Raw genomic sequence first — 19,926 nt, forward strand, 5'->3', positions numbered from 1 at the left:
AGACAGAAGTTATGTCATTTGATCCTTCTTGCCCAGGAGATCTTATCCTGGATGGTGAAAAAATCAAGAAGGTAGATGACTTCAAGTACCTGGGTTCAATGATGGCATCAACAGAAAATGATGTACGCCGTAGAAGAGCATTATCCTGGGCAGCATTCTGGAAGCTTGAAAAAATCTGAAAATCGCAAACAATTCATCTTGACCTCAAGCTCAAGATCTTCCAAACTTCATGCCTCGCCATCCTGATGTATGCCTGTGAATCGTGGGTAGTGACCAAACGCCTCAAAGCTTACATCAATAGCTTTGCTACAAACTGTTACCGTATCATTTTGAAGATCAGGCGGAAAGACCAGATCAGCAATGAAGAAATCTATGAAATAACAGGACAACAGCCCCTCTCCATCACCATTTACCAGCGCAGCTTAAATGGCTTGGACATGCGCTGAGAAAACCAAAAGACGACCTGGTCAACCTCTACGCCCTCTACCAACCTGTCCACGGGAACCGTAGGAAAGGACGACCTTCCTTGATGTACCCACAGTACATTGCCAGATTACTCTCTAAAGATGTAGCTCTTACACCTAAGGAGATCCGTGAGGCCGCCTAAAATCGAGCCATTTGGAAAAACATTGCGACCGGCTGCTGTGCAGCCGACTAGTAGTAGGAGTAGTAGTAATATTTAATAATGTTGAAATATTTATTTATAGGGGGGGGCGACAGCCCCCCCCCCAGTCGCCCCCCACTGAGTTTTTTAGTTTCTAAAAAAAATTATCATTGATCTACATGACGCCCCCCAATGAAATGTTCCAGCCCCCCCAGCGCCCCCCCCACTGAAAAATTCCTAGCTACGCCACTGTGCGTAGCGCCCTCTGAAGTCAAAAAGTGTGGGCTGCACCATGTTGGAATTGTACGAATAAAGTTACGAATAAATGCAAACAAAATGCAGACGAAAATACATGGTTCTCAATTAAGAAGAAACGTACTGTATTTTAAACCAATCAAAAATTTTTTATAATCTTAAGCAATTTGCTCTAATAAATCAGCTGGAAAGGGGCCAGGAATCACCTTAGATTGAGCATTGAGCATCTAGAAATACCCAATTTTCCCGGGGCCCTTAACTTAAACGGGCCCCGGACCCCGAGCCGTATTCGCGTTCCGCGCTTGCAATAGTCGTCTGGGCAGATGCCCCAACGCATCTTTGCAATAGTTCACAAACTAAGTCAATACCATTCCTTTTCAAAAATAAAATGCAAGAAAATATGCAGACGAAAATACATGGTTATCAACTGAAGTACAGAAGAAACTTAACATTAGTTAAAGCAAGAGTATATTTTAAACCAGTGAAAAAAATCCTCATAATTTTGAAACATTTTGCTCAAAATAACGCAGAACTAGGGGAAAGGGGCCACGAATCCCCTCTAGAATCCAACATTTCCCGAGGCCCTTAAGCGGGCCCCGGATCCCACACCGTAAGACATTCGCACTCCGCACTCACATTAGTCCTCGGAGCAAAATTGCCCCAACACATCATTGGAACAGTTTACAAACTAAGTCAATATAATCCTTTTCAAAAACAAAATTCAAGAAAAAATGCAGACGCAAATACATGGTTTTCAACTTTGAAGTAGCGCAGTAACTTAAAATTTGCAAAAGCAAGAGTATAATTTTCACAAAATCCTTATAATCTTAAACATACTCATACAGTTTCCGTATTTTTTTGAGAGGGGAGAATGTTGCATTCACAGTCTATTTGCACAGTACCCTGTGCAGTCGAAAAGTGTGGGCTGTGCCATGTTGGAATTGTACAAATAAAGTGTTACCTCGAATCTGAATTGCTCTCTCTCAGTACTGGATTTATAACCCATTTATACACCTTAAACATAACATGACCAAAGTATAGCCATGGCTGAAAGCGATCCCAGTTGCTGCCAGTTGTCAACTGTTGAACTGAAACAGAAATTAGAGGAAGAATACTTGAGACTTGAGAGCAGGGAAATTGAAGGTCTGTCAAGAAATCTCAGCAGCTACTTTGTCCGAAGCTGCTTAGTGAGTGCAAGGCATGGAGGAATTGCTTCTGTGGCCAGGGGAGCCCAACAACCTTTTTCTCCGAGAGAAACAGCAGCGAAAGTCCGGACCAAGCCGGCAACCAGAGAAAGTCCGGACCAAGCCGGCAACCAGAGAAAACAGCCATTCGGACGTGAAATAACACCGGCATTTATTAAACATCCTACTGCAACCGGAAAGGCAGTGCCACTTGGAGACCAACCGGCCGCTCCAATGGGTGCAGTACCGGGTGGATAAAACCAGCTGCTCCGGTGGTTGCGGTACCGGTGAGAGAACAACCGGGCGCACCGGTGGTTGCAGTACCGGTTGGAGAACAACCGGCCACACTGTTGGTTGCAGTACTGGTTAGAGCACAACGGGCCACTCCAGCAGTTGCAGTACCGGTTGGAGAACAACTGGCCATCCCAGTGATTGTACCGCAAATGGGAAATGAACCAGCCTCGCCAAGAATTACATTACCGCCTGGAGATTCTAATGATGTGTCAAGCAGGCATGTTGTTGCTACGGCTGTACATGCTCCTAGACAGGCTGTTGTCGGCACCCCAGTTCAACCACCAGAAACTACCGGAAATTAAATGGCTCATATGAGTTAGGGGAAACATTCACCTTATCCCCTGTTGCACCAAGGTTGGCGCACAGCATTCAACACCAGAATATATCTACAACCGTAGCGTGCGAGCCAGAAACGGCACTGACAGCAGAAAACTCAAAGGAGTCCACGGGTGCTGATGGTCACCAAACTGACCAACTGAGGACACGAAGGAGAGACCTGTGATTAAACCGGACAGATATGATGGAATAAACCAGTAGACTTCGTACATCATGCACTTTTAGATGTGTGCCAGAATTAATGGCTGGGACAACAGCGGGAAATTGCAGTGCCTAGCAGTTCTGCTGACGGACACAGCACAACAAGTTCTGGGAAGCCTGCCAAAAGAAGCATCTACAGAGAAGAAGAAGAACTACAATAAATTAGTCCAGGCGTTGGAGGTACGGTTTGATCCAGTCAGTAGCAGTGTCACACACACAGCCCTGTTTGACCTCAGTTTCTCGTCCTGAGGTCAAGCATGCATGGCCCAAAAGCGTACGTGAGATTTTACGAGATTTATTCGAGACTACAGAAAAACACAAAAAAGTGCTTAGATACATGCACTGTTTGGCCAAGATGGCTATAAAATAAGTGAATAGTTGAAATCGTGTGCTTTATTTTGATAACAAAAATAACTGCTTTTGACAAATATAAAGTGTTGTTATGGCCTGTCAAACAAAATCATATTTTTTATCAACAAAATCAAGGGCCTATAGTTTTTAGGTGTACATTCGATTCTTAAAAAAGGCCGAAACAAATGGCAAGGCTTAGTAGATAGAGGAAAGTATACACTTCATTTTCATGTAAAAAACGTGTAGGAGACTTCTAATGTTTGGTCCAAATCGCCGGTTGAAAAATGAAGACATTTGCAAGATTTCATGATTTGCAATCACATGTATGCGTGTAAACGAATGTCAGTACGCCAACTAACAAAATGTATGTTGGCCTGAAAACATTGTGAATAGCACGTGCGACGCGCAATGAATGACTTATGAGTATTAAGCATGCCCATACTCGAGCTCGACCAATCAGTAGGCTTATGGGTCACAAGGTCACACCATGTTTGGGTTCCTCGCTCTATGCTTTACAATAGCGACAATCTTTTCACGTTGTGAAAAATGGAAGTTGTTGGGAACATTAGGTGTACATCGAATTCTTAAAATATTAACGAGATCACGTTCACAAGATTTTTTGTAGATGAAGGTTCACTCTTTCATTTGATTACCTGAACATTTGGGAGACTTTTGTAATCCTCGAAAAAACCCGGAAATTTCATGACCGAATTTTTAGTCGATTTGTCCGTGAAATAATATCGTCAAAATGCATTGAAATTCTTTCTTTCTTTTTTTGAGAAAAAAACCTTGATAGATTGAAGTAGGTCTTTAACTACCGTACCTAAAACAACTTTGTTTGTTTGGATCGGTTACGGTTTGCCATGAAAATTGCGAATTTTCTGAAGCCCTTTTTACGGCCATCGTTCGCTGGCCTCGCGTTGCTATCAGTTGTGTGGATGAGAAAATAGAGGAGCTACGCGTGACACGGCAACTGACTGATCCAACCGGAAGGAAGGAGCTGCATAGAGTGCAGTTAAGAAACCAGCACAAAAGTCATTGGAAAGCCTGGTGGAAATGGCCGAAGATATAAGGAGGCTAGTTGACAAGGTGTACGTTGATCTACCAACCGATAGCCGGGATCGCTTGGGAAAAGACCATTTCATAGAAATGACAGTGAATTAAGAACAAGGGTTATTCAAATGCAAACATCAACATTGGACGAAGCCGTGGCCGCTTCAGTTGAACTAGAGGCATTGCTAGGGGTGGAAAAGGAAAGCAGGCTGGCTAATCTGAAACAGGTACGCAACGTTCAAGTCACGCATACAATTGAGGACTTGGCAACAGAGACAAAACAAGGAAGACCCGAAATACAAAATCGGCTTAAGAAAATAGCTGAACAGTTGGAGGTAATGAAGAAACAGATCCAGACATGTGGGACTGGCTCGATGGGTTCCAATCAGAAAAATACATACGGACCCAAGTGTTATGAATGTCAGAAGTATGGCCACATAAAACGACAGTGCCCAAAACTAAAGAACACCGATGCGTCACGGACTGGAGAGATCACATTTGAAACTTTTTATAACTGTTGTTTTGTTATGAGAAAAGTTATCATGTTCATATAAATGTTCAGAAGTTTTGCTTAAGATTTTTGTAACCGTTTGAATTTCTGGTTAAGAAAAGAAACTTGTTAAGTTCAAAATTTTGAAAAGAAAAGCAGATGCGAGGACACATCCCTGTTAAAGCAGGGATAATGTAATGGAATTGAGCGTCGCACTGGAGCTAGCGCAGCGCCCGCAATGTTTGTGGTTATGTTACATTTTGGCGGGAAGCCGAGGAATGCTTTTGGGGCAGACACGTTTTGTGGGAAAGCTGTGAAAACTACGTTGGTACTGCAAATAACAGGGTGTAACCGGGATCTAGTTCATAATCCTTAAAGAACCCAACTATCTTGTTGACCCCAGACCGCTCGGTGAACATTACAATACTGTAGATTAGGCCCACATCTTTTCCACATGCTAGTGTAAGGTGAGGCTGGTTAAGCATTGCAGTAAGGTAACTTTGTTCAGGGATAAAGTCAATCTTCTCCTTGTCACTTGTGAACTTTGCTGAATGAAATTGTAACATTTCATTTGACCTGGACCCAATCATACTACCAGTACTATACACAGTACGTGTACATCACTGGAGGACAGTTACCTTGCCATACCAAACTAAACAAAAAGACAATGTTGGTTCTTTGCATTTGCACATATTTTGTTGTAAAGAACAAGAGGTTTGATCAAATATTAAGCAGATTAAAAACTTGTTTTACCTTCCTGTGGTGTGTTCTATTTGAAAGCTTGGTTGTGTACTGTCTCTTGATTCAGACAATTGGCTCAAATCTGGAAAAAAAAGAGTTTAAATTAAAACCGTTGACAATGAAACAAGTATCACTTGTACTCAATTTGTGTTCCAAAAACAGGCACACAGGAGTATTTCCTCACTTTCAAGTTCTTTTAAGAACTCTGTTCTGTGTCACACATTGAAGGTTCCCTAATAGTAGTTTGAAGCAGACAACATTTGAAGTGGACACAATTCACAGAGTCTGTAACTTCCCCAACAATGTATGGTACATCTGTAACATACGGTGCAAACTCCTTGATAGGATATACCACACAGGGATACCATATCAGCGAGTATAACAACAAACAAATTGAAACTTGGACTAACTTACTGAGAGCCTGCCTCTTCAACTTATCAACATTGATACAAAAAAATGGTTGAAAACAGATTGTGCAGCTGCTGTACCGGTACTGTTTCATGACATTTGCTACATCTCAAGGAAACTCTGCTTGGAGAACATGAGTGGCCAAATGTAGGGAAGGTGCACCCACAATGCCTGCCACCTGAAGGAGAGACATGGGTGGCTCATAAACAAAGTTTCCAAAATGGGAACTTATTTGTCTTGAATATTCCATGTTTTGGTTAGTTAGTGCTCTGCTTTCAGCCTGGAGGATCCCCTTCCTCGGGTGAGCCTTTAACTGAGAAAGTATAGGGTAGGAGAGGAGGTACAGGGTTGGAGGGGAACAAGATTAAGATGGAGCTTGCATGTATTGCATACTATCTTGGGCAGCCTATAAATTGAAAATGATGCTTCTACTAATACTTTTCACGTCGTATTTACAAAAAGATCTTCCCTGCAAGTGTTTAATGAGCAATACCATCAGAATGTGGACATGGCTGAAAAATAACAAAATTTACTAATCTTCAAATTTACAAGCACCATGACCCCATGTGTGGTATCAAATAGACCTTTCTCAGGGTATGCCATCTTGGAAATCAAAACGAGGCATTTAATACCAACAAACATGGCGGCATAAATAGTGTGTGCGATGAACGAGCAACTCTCACAAATTTACAGCAGATTAACACTTCTTATGAACAGGTGGATAGCTTGAATTCCCCGAAACATCAATCCACATTCCAGGTAGGTCATGTCTCATTGACCAAATGATTTCCATAAAATAGTGGCCGCATGAGGTCGCTGTTTGCGCTGTATTTTAATGCATGTATACTGTTATAACAATGCCTTGCACACTGCGTATTGTGTCATGAACTGCACATTCTGCATGTACATGCATCTATGAATAAATCATGTGCAACATGGCGGCCCGCATGGCGAACCCCAAGTGATGAGTCTGTACAATTCTTTATCAATTCTCATCAACCTAAACCCAGTATTATAAAATGGTGGCAGCAGTGGTCGACTCAGAATAGAATAGCCATTAATTTGCATTCCACTTTTTACATCAAAAAGTGACATTAACAATACAACTAATGTCCGAAGACATGAGTTTCACACACAGGAATCCACCAACATGACAGACACCGCGATCGATGGCCCAGTCCCGATCGTTGAGGGCGGTTTCCGCCACTCTGCTCGTCAGCCGTCTGGACACATGTGACCATATTGAAGACATTCGCAACTATACCGAGCATCTAGACCTCCCATCATCCTGACATCATCATCAAGCATCATGACATCCCTGCGGCGAAACAACCGGCAGTTTTGATATTGGTTCCACTGTCTACAAGACTGTAAAAATCCTAGCTAAACCAACTCCAGTGTCACAGAAGAGCTACAAAGAACTATGTGATATGCTGGTGTCTCACTATGGCCCGAAGCGTCTAGTTGTAGCAGAGCAGTTCAAATTTTACAAACGCGATCAACACACCGATGACTCCGTCGCTATGCAGTTGCACTACAAAACTTGGCCATGTCACATGTCCATCATGTTCTCAAAATACTCCAAGGAGCTGGGTTGAGGGTAAACAAGGACACTTGCAAAATTGCACAAGTACAGGTGAATTTCCTCGGCCATCGATCTTGGTAAGGAAGGAATTCATCCTGACCCTGCCAAAGTAGACACGATCCTGCAAATGTTGCCACCTACAACGAAGGAGGAATGTAAACGTCTGATAGGTATGGTCAACTGGCTTTCTCGCTTCATACCCCATTCAGACTCTGTAGCCGCATCGCTAAATGACCTGATGAAAGATGACACAGAGTGGACTTGGGGCCCAGCACAAAGCACTGCGTGGCAACAACTCAAGACTCTACTTACAACAGCCCAAAACGCTTGCATACTACGACCCACAATGGTCAGTGCCCGACGCCAGCATACAGTTACGACATTGGTGGTCACATCCTTAGGAAAACGAGTCCTGCATGGAGGCCAGTAGCATATTGCTCTCGAAGCCTGACACATGCAAAACAATGTTAGGCATGGATCAAAAAGGAGCTACTGGCTGCTGTCTGGTCATGCGAGCATTTCTACAACTATCTCCAGGGTCTACGAGTGATGCTCAACACATCAACCAGAAGGACTTGTGTGATGCCCCCTGCGTTACCAACTACTGATGAGACTGATGAAGTACAACTGCGATGCAGAGTACACCCTTGGCAGTGTTGTAATCGAGTCACCAACGTCGAGTCTGAGCTCGAGTCTTGAGTCACAAGCCTCGAGTCCGAGTCTTGAGTCACAAGCCTCGAGTCCGAGTCTCGAGTCACAAGCCTCGCGTCTGAGTCACGGGTTACTTGTTCTTTATAGTTGTTCACCAAACTAATCAATTTTAAAAATTATTTTTCAATCATCCATTCTGCCTTTAAAGTAAATCCCAGTGTATACAGTTTATCTTGTGCGTGTACATGCTGTTTAGACCCAAAATGTCAACCAGAAGGACTTGTGTGGTAGCGGGGTAGTATTTATTAAAGATTCTACCTCAGGGTGTGGTCGTCCCTGCCCCTTTAACGTGAGCCTCAAGTCCAACTGGCCCGGTTGGTAGCACCTGACATGGGTCCCTTCCCAGGGTTACGGGCAAAGATGGTGCAGCAACCAGGCGCGGTTCTAGAGCCAATATTTTTGGGGGGCTAGCACGGTGAATCCAGAATTTTTTTTCAGGGAAGCGTGCTGAAATGTTGACCGGTTATTTTTTCCAGACACTTAGGCCTCCGAAAATCAATAGGTGGTGGTGGTGGGGGGGGGGGGGGGGCTCATGCCATATTTTCAATGGGGAGCACCAATAAAATCCTAAAATCATTCACACTATAGCAAGGGCGGATCCAGAACACAATTTTTTTGTGGGGGGCCCAAAAAAAATTTGGTCCCCCCAAAAAGTGGGTCCAAAAAATTACGGCGTGGGGTTCGGGGCCCGCTGAAGGGCCCCGAACAATTTTTGGATTCTAGATGCTCTGTGGTGCGATCTGAGGCAATTTCTGACCACTTTAACCAATTGTTTTTTGAGGAAAAGATGGTGGTGTACTCATTGCCTGCCTTAATTGCGATGTCACATAAAAAAAAAGATAATTGGTTTCGTTTTTTTGGGGGGGGGGCCATGGCCCCCTTTGCCCCCCCCCCCCTCCTGGATCCGCCCTTGCACTATATTAACTAATGCACCCTTGTCACGGCTATTTCTTCTTTAGGGGGAGACCGTTCACATGTACATCACATGCAATCCTTCTTTTTGCTAAGGCAATTTTTTTTTTAAGGAATTTATTTTGGGGGGGCTAGACACAATTTTGGGGGGCTACAGCCCTCCCTAGCCCCCCCCCCCCCCCCCCCCCCCCCCCCCCCCCCCCCCCCCCCGTAGAACCGCGCCTGGCAGCAACGTCTTTGAAGTCATCACGGCAGTGGTTATTGTTTCTACTGTCATGGTGACTGGCTGGCAGCTCGGATGATTCAACTGTTATGAACAACGTCTGGCAGCATTTGGTCAAGTTAGCTGACTATTGCTGGCGGAGCTGGGTATTTTGGGATCCACTCCACTTTCATTGCCCCAAGTCTAGTGGTGAACAGCACTAGACTTTAGACTGGTATTGGATGATCTTCATGGTAGACAACAATGGCAGTCCCGGCTCTAAGTTGAGCTACTGTTCATCTCTCCTTGGGGAAGAAATGGTATTTATCATCTCGTCTGGCCTCTTAAATGAGCACCTCAGTCGGCATCGTCAGTATTGTTATTGGGACTCGTACGTTCTCTATCAGTGTTAGGAGCCGATTCTGCCAGAACCTTGGTCTTGGGGTTGGCTGCCCCCTGACCCAGTATTTACCATGCTACGAATGTAATAAATGAGACAACCAAAAACAATCCAGTTTCTCCGTGTGTGACCTCTCATGGAAGAGTAAATGACGCCGCTTCATTAAACCCAAATGGGAGTGAAGAGGTTGATCCATCCATGAGGAGAAACTACAAATCAACTAAAGTTGGTTTAATTAATGCGAACATCAGAGGCATAAGGAGTAACCTGGAAGAACTACGGCAGAAAGTAGCTAAACTGAAGCCTTGCATCACCACACTCCAAGAAACCTTCCTGTCAAGTACTTGTCCTGATGGCGAGTGTAGTATAACAGGCTACACACTTCATAGAAAAGACAGGTCTACCTTTGGAGGTGGTGTCGCCGCATACATCAAGGATAATCTCCCCTGTCGTCGTAGATCTGATCTTGAGTGCAAGTGCCATGAGATACTATGGCTTGAGTACCACGCACGGCATCAGCATATCTTTGTCTCTTCTGTGTACCGCCCCCCATCAGCTGATGATACCTTATATGAGTGTATCTACAATTCAATTACAAAAGTCCAAGAAAGTGAGGTGCAATCTTCCTTCATCATTACAGGGGATTTCAATGCGCACCACAAAGAATTCCTTCAAAGTTCATTACCTACTGATAGACATGGAGAGCAGCTTCTGGAGTTCTGTGTTACCAGCGGTCTAAGCCAAGTTGTACAAGGAGCCACCCATGATAGTGGGAATGTCCTTGATCTAATACTGACTGACTTACCTGAGAATATCATCACCAGGATTGATTGCCCTATTGGCAATTCTGACCACTCCTCTTTGTATGTAACATTCAACAATCTTGCTGTCTATAGACAAAAGCCGATCAAAAAAAACATCTGGATGTACAAGCATGCTGACTGGGATCTCTTCCGTGAGCAAATGTCCACTGCTGAATGGTCCAATTACCTGCACCTAGTCAGTATTGATGAATGCTGGTCACACTTTGAAAATGAAATCAAAGAAGCTATGGACCTCTGCATACCAAAACGTATCATTTCAACTAGAGCCGACACACGTACTTGGTTTGATAAGAGCTGTAAGGATGCCTTAAATGAGAAGGTTAATCTTTGGAATAAATGGCACAAATCCCACGATAGAAACACCTGGAATGAGTACAAACACGCAAGAAACCACTGCCAGTACACATACAGACGGGCTCAAAAGAGGTCTAGCGAGAAACTGAGAGCCTCGCTTGATGATGGGAATAAATCTTCCAAGCAGTGGTGGAGCACGCTGAAATCATCACTTAACTTAAATCATTCATCCAGTGTACCGACTCTCTTTGTGAACAATCGGCCAATAACTGATGATAAAGCTTAAGCTGAATTGCTTAATTAAACTTGTATAGGTAAACAGCTCAACCCAGTAAATGAAACGACTCCTAGCTTGCACTCTTCAACAAACGTTGAACTCAACAACATCACTTTCTCAACTAAGGTCATACTAAAGGAACTCTGTAACCTTGACACAAATAAGGCTAGCGGTCTGGACAACATCCCTCCAATTGTGCTCAAGTTTGGAGCTCCCGAACTAGCTGTTTCCCTGACTCGTTTGTTTTGCAAATCTCTTGACAGTGGCACTGTTCCATCAGCCTGGTAGTTTGCAAATGTAACGTCTGTTCCCAAAGCTGGCTCATCAAGTGACCCTAAAAACTATAGGCCGATAGCACTCCTTCCAGTTGTCTCCAAAGTCATGGAAAGAGTCTTAAATCATGCTCTTCTCACACACTGTTGTGCAAACAACCTATGACCCAATCTGCAGTTTGGCTTTCTCCCCAAAAGATCTACAAATGATGCTCTTCTTCTTATCACGCAACAAATTCTGAATAACCTCGATAAAGGGTATGAGTCTCGCCTCATCGCACTTGATTTGCCTGCAGCATTTGATCGGGTGTGGCACACAGGACTTCTTGCTAAATTAAAGAACTGTGGCATCACTGGCAACCTGCTCTGCTGGTTCAAGTCATACCTAAGCAACAGATTTCAGCAGGTAACAGTTGGAGGTCAAACTTCACGCAAATCACCCATTACGTCTGGAGTACCCCAGGGCAGTGTGCTGGGTCCTACTCTTTTCCTCATCTTCACCATTGACATCACTGAAAACCTTGAAAACACCATGTTTAGCTATGCAGATGACTGCACACTATTCTCCACAATCACATCTCCAGGGCAGAGAACACAATGTGCAGCATCACTTCAACGAGATCTGAACAAGCTAGCACCATGGGCAGAGAACTGGAAACTTAAGTTCAATGCATCTAAAACCCAGTCGATCATCATTTCACGATCAAGATCTACAGACCCACAGCATCCTCAACTAAATTTTCTTGGGCAGCCACTACACAACTTGGACTCAATCAAAATTTTGGGAGTGACATTGAATGCTAAACTCTCCTGAACTCAACATATTAGCAACCTGGCCCTAGCCTCTAGTAGAAAACTAGGGATGATGCGGAAAGCAAAATGGAATAACCTGGACAGCAAAACTACTGCTACCATCTACAAATCCTTCATTAGACCTAAATTGGAATATTGCAGTCCAATCTGGGGTACGGCAGCTAAATCAAAACTGGGGATCCTTGACAGACTTCAAAAGAAAGCCATAGCTTCCATTCCACCAACTCTTCATGCAGAACTAGGTATTCAGCCTCTAAGTCATCGTAGGCAAGTTGCTGGTCTAACAGTCTTCAGGAAAATGCAGTGCTCTCCTCTGCCTCATCCTCTTGACAGACTCAAACTACCTCCACTCACAGCACGCTGTTCTACCAGGCAGTCATCTGCATCCCATCAATATACAGTCGTCATTCCAAAATCACGTACCTCACAACATCTGAGGTCATTTACAGCATCCTATGCAAGGCTTTGGAACTCACTACCCGCTTCTGCTGTGTTAGCTCCATCTAGCCAATCTTTTAAATTAACTGTCCATAATTTGCTCTTTTAACATGCCCCCTGCTCATAATTTATTAACTTTAGCTGTGGTTTTTCTACTAGCTTCATGTTCTCTTGAGGAGGGCCTAAATTTAAAAAAAAAAAAAAAAAAATGTGTTTTCCTTTTAATTCCCATCCCTAAAAAAACCTCTTCCATCCCTTCCCTCCATGTTTTATCATCCAAACATTATTCCTCAATGATTCTTTCCCATCCCTACTTTATGTTTTTTCTTTTGATGAAATATGTGACTCGAGTCATGGGTCATCATGGTCGAATTCGAGTCCAAGTCATATTCCAATGTGACTCGAGTCGAGTCCGAGTCACGAAAAATGTGACTCAAGTCCGACTGGAGTCCGAGTCCTGGACTCGAGTCCTACAATACTGATCTGTCGAGAGCTCCTCTCCATCGCAACAACACGGCAGAGTCCAAGGAATATTTGGAAGACAGCCCATGTACACCTGATCACATCCCAGTGGCCCGCATCTGATGTGAAGCTGGTTGAAATAGCCGCAGAAACCAGCTATGACCTACGCCGAGTGCAGTACACCCCAGGTAAGAACCTATTTGTGGCCGACACACTCTCAAGAGCCCCTCTCCATCGCAACAACACGGCAGAGTCCAAGGAAGATTTGGAAGAGGAGATCGAAGCCCACCTGATCACATCCTAGTGGCCCGCATCTGATGTGAAGCTGGTTGAAATGACCGTACCCTGGGTGGAGTCATCTCTTTCGACAAAGAGTACCAGAAAGATGTTGACCCACAGTTTATACGGTTCTAGGATGACCTGGACAAGATCAGCCTAGTAGGTGGTATTCTCACATATGGGTGACCTCACTGTGATACCTCTGAGCCTGCGACAACAACTGTTGCACAACTACTTGTAGAGTGGAACCGGTCGAGTGCTGGAATCGGCTCTGATGGACCCAGGTACAAAATTCCCAGCTCCAATCCGAACGAGACACGGACATTCTAGATCTATTGAGCTTTAATAAGTTGCAAGAACATGAGTATTATTATTATCTAGCAGCCCACCACATGACATTGCCCTGTATCCAAAAATCACGATAAAGGTATATTTCAACAACATGCTAAAGTTCATGTATTATCATCAGAGGCCATTTCCACCAATCTTTTAACTAACCTGGTTGAAAAGTAAATGTCTACATACCATTTTCAAAACAGAAGAACCCAGTTATACAAGATGCAATGACAAAACCATAATAATGGTCATTAACATGTTGTCATAGTTTTCTCATATTATTCCTTTTGTTTGTGGGTTGCCTTTTTGGGAGACACCCTGTATTGTAGCTCTTTCATATTTTTGCAAAACTCCTTATATGATTCAACAAACAATTGTAACTGACTGCAAAGTTTCCACCTTAATATGGTATGTCAAATGCTTATTGTTCTATATGAGCAGTCTTTCTTTGGTGCAAAAAATATACTTGATAGCATTTCTCCACGCTCATAAGTCCCATGTTGGCATTATCCATAAAAAAATCATTGTGTTGATTGCCAATTGCACTTCGTCCTTGGTAAGACAATTTGTTGGTTAACTGAAGTAAAGGTAAGAACCTATTTGTGGCCGACACACTCTCAAGAGCCCCTCTCCATTGCAACAACATGGCAGAGTCCAAGGAAGATTTGGAAGACGAGATCAAGACGAAGACAATTTGTTGGTTAACTGAAGTAAAGGTACGAATGCTGAAATGACCACTTTTGAACTTGAATGAACTTGAGACTACGGGTACGTGTTTCTGGTTTCAGTAGTGCCCATAAACCTGTTTTAACTTTTTCCTCTTTTTTGGCCTGCAATATAGCTTTTGTTTATCAGTTTTTCATCTGACAACTTGGTCATGAGAATGTCATCAGTCAATGAAGCAACTTAGTCTTTTGCTTTATATTGCTGCTGAATATCCCCCAAATCTCTTTATCTGCAGTGCTCAACTCACCTTTGAAAATGAGGTGACTAAGTTCTGTTTCTGTGTCATGAGTCTCTGTATGTATGGCAGTATCAGGTAAATACACAACTGATTTGAGCCGTGCCCAGGCAGATTGGTGCTTGAAGGGCCAGGTTTTGAATAAGTGTTGTACGCTTTGTGTTAGTTGTTCTGACCAACAAGGGAATCTCCCTACATGTCAGGGGGTATGCCTAGAACGTCTGATTGCATTCTTTTCTCCTGTAGGCAAGTGAAACCTGGTCAGTAGTTGCTAGTGACATCTAACACCTTACCCGCAACAATAATGCCATAATCAGACTGCTTTGTTCAGCAAAGCTCTCGGACACAAAACCTATGGCTGAGCTAATGTGCCAACTTGGTCTGTCAGCTGTTGATGAGCTGTTTCATCAGGACGCCTTGATTGGTTTGGTCACCTCCAGCATATGAACAAGGACAGCTGGCCAAGGAAGATTTAGATTTTTGACTACCAGATCGCTGGCAACTATCCATGTTGGCATAATGGCAGGATCTGGACATGGCAGTCTTGCCAACTGAAGTGAAAATGCCAGTGGGTAAATGCTCTTGCAATTGTACCTTGCTATCTTTCTCAACGTTCTTTTTCCTCCCTTTTCTCTGACTGGAATTTGAACCTCTAACTTCAGATATTCAAACACAGCATATTGAGCTCTAGGTGCCTCCTATAGACTCTTTGGACATTTCTTTCAAGTATCCAATGCAGATAATCTCGGTGAAGGTGTTAGATGTGCTGACAAATACAACAAATCTCTTTTCTCCAGTACACTTTTGATAAATGCTTCAGTCATGATTATAACAAAGATCTGTGTGTATTATCAGTAAGTGAAAATAAAGTACTGAACACATGCATTGACCTGTGTACATGTACCTATGTCTGACAGAGTACGGGCATATGTCCGTTCTTAGCCAACTACATGTAGATTGCGTAAAAGCAAACACTAGCATTTATGCATAGGCCCTACAACCCATTGGGTCATCTTAAGGATCAGAATCAGTGTTGTACTGATGAGCGTGCAACTTGATGATTTGGCCTCTTTGTTTAATGTAAACCCCAGCAAATGCTGTGAAGTTTTTGAGCAAAAAACAAAAGCATTTACTATTGAGTAAAAGCATTAGGGAAAAGCAAATACCCAAATGATTATGAATAAATATTTCTTTCATTGTGAAACATTCACTGGCTGGCATAGTAGCAAATATTTCAAACGGTTGAATTCATTTCACAGACGAAAGGTTTCCAACAATATGCTCAAAAACAAAATATGAAATGAAGCTGCACATCAAGAAACTGTGGCTCGGCTAAATCATCCCAACTCCATACTGCAAAACAAGGTGAATGACTGCGGTAGATTCAATAGTAATGTCCATCAATGCAATGGTGCAATAGTGAAAAATCTTGGTCATATTGTTACATTTACACAGATACAATGTATGTGCCTACCTGAAAAGATCGGTGGAGTTTCTTCCATCCTAGACCCTGTAGCAGAATCCACTGATACATCTCTCGGTCGCTCTGGACTTCCCGGCATTATTTCTTGATTAGAACCTTGTACCTACAGTCAAAACAAAAATCACAATACAATGTGAAGAACTTGTGATCTATGAAAAAGGAGCATTTCTGGCAAAGTTATTTAAAAATGTAATAATATGGTACTTCAAACAAATGTGGAATGTGCTGGTTTGGGGTTCTTTAAACATGTTTCAACAAAAAGTGCACACAAATAGCTAGGGCACTAGCAGCTATGATTGCAGGAGCAGATTCAAGATTTTCCAAGGGGGGGGCGTGAAATGTAACGAACATGGGTGTCACGAGGGGGGCGGCACTTGCCCCCCCCCCAGGCAAGCCCCCCCCCCCCAAAAAAAAACTAGAACATTGGTGAAGCCGCCATGGCTCACTGTCAAAGGTGGGAAGGAAGGCTGACGGTAAGGTTGGGGATGGGCATGATGGGGATCAGGATTATGTTTAATGAGTGTGTGTGTTGAGAGAAGCAGTTGTTGTGTTGCTGTCATAAGTATTGTCAGTTTCGCTTTTTCCTTCTCAACAATATTCCTCATCAGTGCCATCTACTCCTCCTTGGTCGGTAGCCGTAGCTGCTTTGCGTTGGCTGTGTTGCGTAGGCGCTTGCTCACCGTATTAAGGTCATTGTCGAGGACAATTGGAAGTGTGGTACAAGGGCGTACTTGCGAACCTTCCATGCCTGCTTCTGTGCTAAAGTACTCCTCGATGAATTTCTGAGCAGGTACATCTCTAGGTAGCCGCAGGACATGGCTGAAGAGTTGCCAGCTTGCTTCAAGGGTCCTGATGCTGGAGTGGACCACACTTGCAGTGTGAGTGGACCACACTTGCAGCGACCATAGAGTGTTTTGTTGGAGATGCCATGTGGCCATCACATACCAATGATCTGTCGTAATTGGCTTCGGTGGAATGAGTCCAGTTGGTTGTTCTGTTTTTGAGTGAGGCACAGGTACCCATTTTGTAGTGAAATACAGGAAGCACGAACTTGTTATTAGAGGCACATACGGAGTTCCTCACTCACGTGGTAGCACCGTAGCCATAGTGTTTTTATCTTTTGGAATGCTACATTGGTTACCTGCTTACGATGGGCGACATCTTCCCCATCTTCCAACATTGAGCCGAATTTCTTTGTCATGCACCACTCCTTTCCCCACAGTCTACCTGACGCTTCATTGTAGTGTGCTCAGTCTTTGTGGGTTGATGATTAGAAACAATTGAAGCAGACTTCCTGGTGTGGTCTGCTCCACTGTGTTGAGAAATTCTCGCGAGTAGCTAACAAAGTCTATGTCATCAGCATATGCTACATCAAGAGGAAGACCACCGTCTCCAGTGCTTTGCGTCTGCAGTTGTCCATGAAGGTCACGAAGAGCTGCTTCTAGGTATACCACAAACAGTACTGAAGACAGGCTGTCTCCCTGAGGTGTGCCGATGGTGGTGTCAAAGGGTTCACAGGTGCCCTTCTGCAGGCGGGGCACTAGTGATGTTTCTGCTAAAAAAAAGTCGAATGATGCGTAATTCCGACTCATCGAGAAATGTATGAAGAACTTGCATTAACCGGTTTCTTCTGATGGTATTGAAGGCGCGACTCATATCAAGCCCAAGAAGCTCTGCACTCTGCTTACATTGTTGTGTCTTGGCGCACAGCAAGCGGTAGCCTAATACTGCGTCCGCTGTTCCACGACCTCGACGGAAGCTGATTTGTCCCGGGACCTATTGCTCTTGCTGGTTCATCTGCAGAGCCAACTTCAACTCCTCCAGTTCTACTCGCAGCTGCCCCACACCATCGGCCTCCATTGCAGCTCTTTAGGTTCTCCTCACCCCACCAGGCTACTACGCCATATTTGACAACCGAGAAAATGGTAACCAACAAGGATAGTGTGCTTAACGATGATAGCCTTGTAAATTAGGAGCTGTTATCGAGGTGGCTCTAACTGGAAACTACTGTATTGTGTGTGCTGTGTTGCTCCTTCAAATACTGAGTGGTGAATGATTCTCAATACAAAGACTATGCTTTACATATGTGGTTACCTTAAGGGTCAGATGAGGATGCTATATATGCAAGGGCTATGTATAAATGGCCTGTCATATATGCAAGATCACGTGTGCTATTTTGTAGTAAGAGGCACCATAGACTAGGTCACTTGTAAGGTCAAATAAAGCATGCTTACATTGCACCACAACCGTGTATAGTTGTCTAGCTCGAATAGCCCAACAAAACCTTCAAGTTATGCACTTGAAATATCACAAATGGTGATGAGGATGTTTCTGAGGAACCCAGCATTGATTCTTTTTTAAGTTGTCATCCGTTTGTAGTCATTTGTTGGAAGTACTGTTATGTATGTTATGTCTAGAAGTACTGTATACATCAAATGAACTATTCCATGAATGTGTGCGTCGTATGTCACGCTGTACTGTACCATCAAAGGCAGTGCACTAATCACCATGGCCACCTCGATAACAGCTCTTGATTTACCAGGCTATCACCGTTAAGCACACCATCGTTGTTGGTTACCATTTTCTCGGTTATCACATATGGCGTCGTAGACAGGATGTTGTGCTAAACACTGCATACCCAACCTGGTGAGGTGAGGAAAACCTAAAGAGCTGCAATGGAGGCCGATGGTGTGGGGCAGCTGCGAGTAGAACTGGAGGAGTTGAAGTTGGCTCTGCAGATGAACCAGCAAGAGCAACAGGTCCCAACCAGTAGCTCTTCTGCCACAACTCAAAACCGTGACCAACTCGGTCCGTAACCAAACAAAGTGCATCCGGGCGAAGGCTTGACTGCTTCGGGGGAAAACCAGAGAAGTCGACCGACCCATCTGTTTTGGAATGGGTCAGTGACATCAAGGGTCAACTGACAGCAAGGCAGCTAGATGGGAGCAACACCACAGCCGCCTTTATCATCAACCACCTGGCCGGTAGAGCAAGGCAGGAGATCTTTGGCAGAGGGCAAGACATCGAAGGAGGGCAGAAAGATATTTTTTGAATTCTGCTGAAGGTGTTTGGAGCAGGGGACACCCTACCACAGCTCCAGCAGAAATTCTTTTCCTACCGTCATGGACAAACCAAGGACCTACTGAGCTGCTTCCTGGAGCTGGTTGAGTTGTTTAACTCAATAGCCTGCCTGCAGCGATGTGTCCCTCAGCACCCGGCCCCCCCCCCCCCCAGCAACTGTTAACTAGGACGGCCTGCCAATGTGAGCCAACGACGGGCTACCAGGTTTTACAAGACAGCGGCTCAATAATTGAGAAGATAGTAGCAACTGCCTGGTTGCAGAGGTGAGTACAACTCGAGTACACACACACACGTACTCAGCCCGTACTCGACTATCAGTACTCAAAAAAAAATTTGGACTTGGTCCGTACTCGATTCTTCGTACCCGAAGAAGAATTGGTACTCCACCTTGGTACTCGGTACTCGACCCCAGTACTTGGGAGTACGCATCAAGTACATTCCTGTTAAATCGATTCCATTGCTCAACCTGGCACACAATGGCGCGCTTACAGTCTGTATTACGACTTAGTCCAGTTCCCGCCTCCCCAATGTTCCTTTTACAATGAGGATTCGTGAATCGGGAGCCAGCCAAGCTCAAGCTTCATATGTGACCTGTTCTGTCAAAATCAGACTTTTCTGGGCATAAGGTCGAAAATGATATTTTTACATATTGTTAACATATGTTCTTTTTCCTTTTAAT

General features: G+C 44.0%; 1 protein-coding gene across 1 annotated transcript in view; it reads right to left on the bottom strand.

Annotated features, from left to right (window-relative positions):
* The window catches only part of LOC119734690, a 62,073-nt gene that overhangs the window by 21,798 nt on the left and 20,349 nt on the right, over positions 1 to 19,926 (bottom strand). Inside the window, exons 4-5 of the mRNA XM_038208223.1 lie at positions 16,158 to 16,269; positions 5,522 to 5,591 (exon numbers count right to left, since the gene is read on the bottom strand). Of these exons, the coding sequence (XP_038064151.1) occupies positions 5,522 to 5,591; positions 16,158 to 16,269 (182 nt within the window). The remainder of the gene's footprint in view (positions 1 to 5,521; positions 5,592 to 16,157; positions 16,270 to 19,926) is intronic.

This window comes from Patiria miniata, unplaced genomic scaffold, assembly GCF_015706575.1.
Source record: "Patiria miniata isolate m_02_andy unplaced genomic scaffold, ASM1570657v1 HiC_scaffold_10, whole genome shotgun sequence".
Taxonomy (NCBI): Eukaryota; Metazoa; Echinodermata; class Asteroidea; order Valvatida; family Asterinidae; genus Patiria; species Patiria miniata.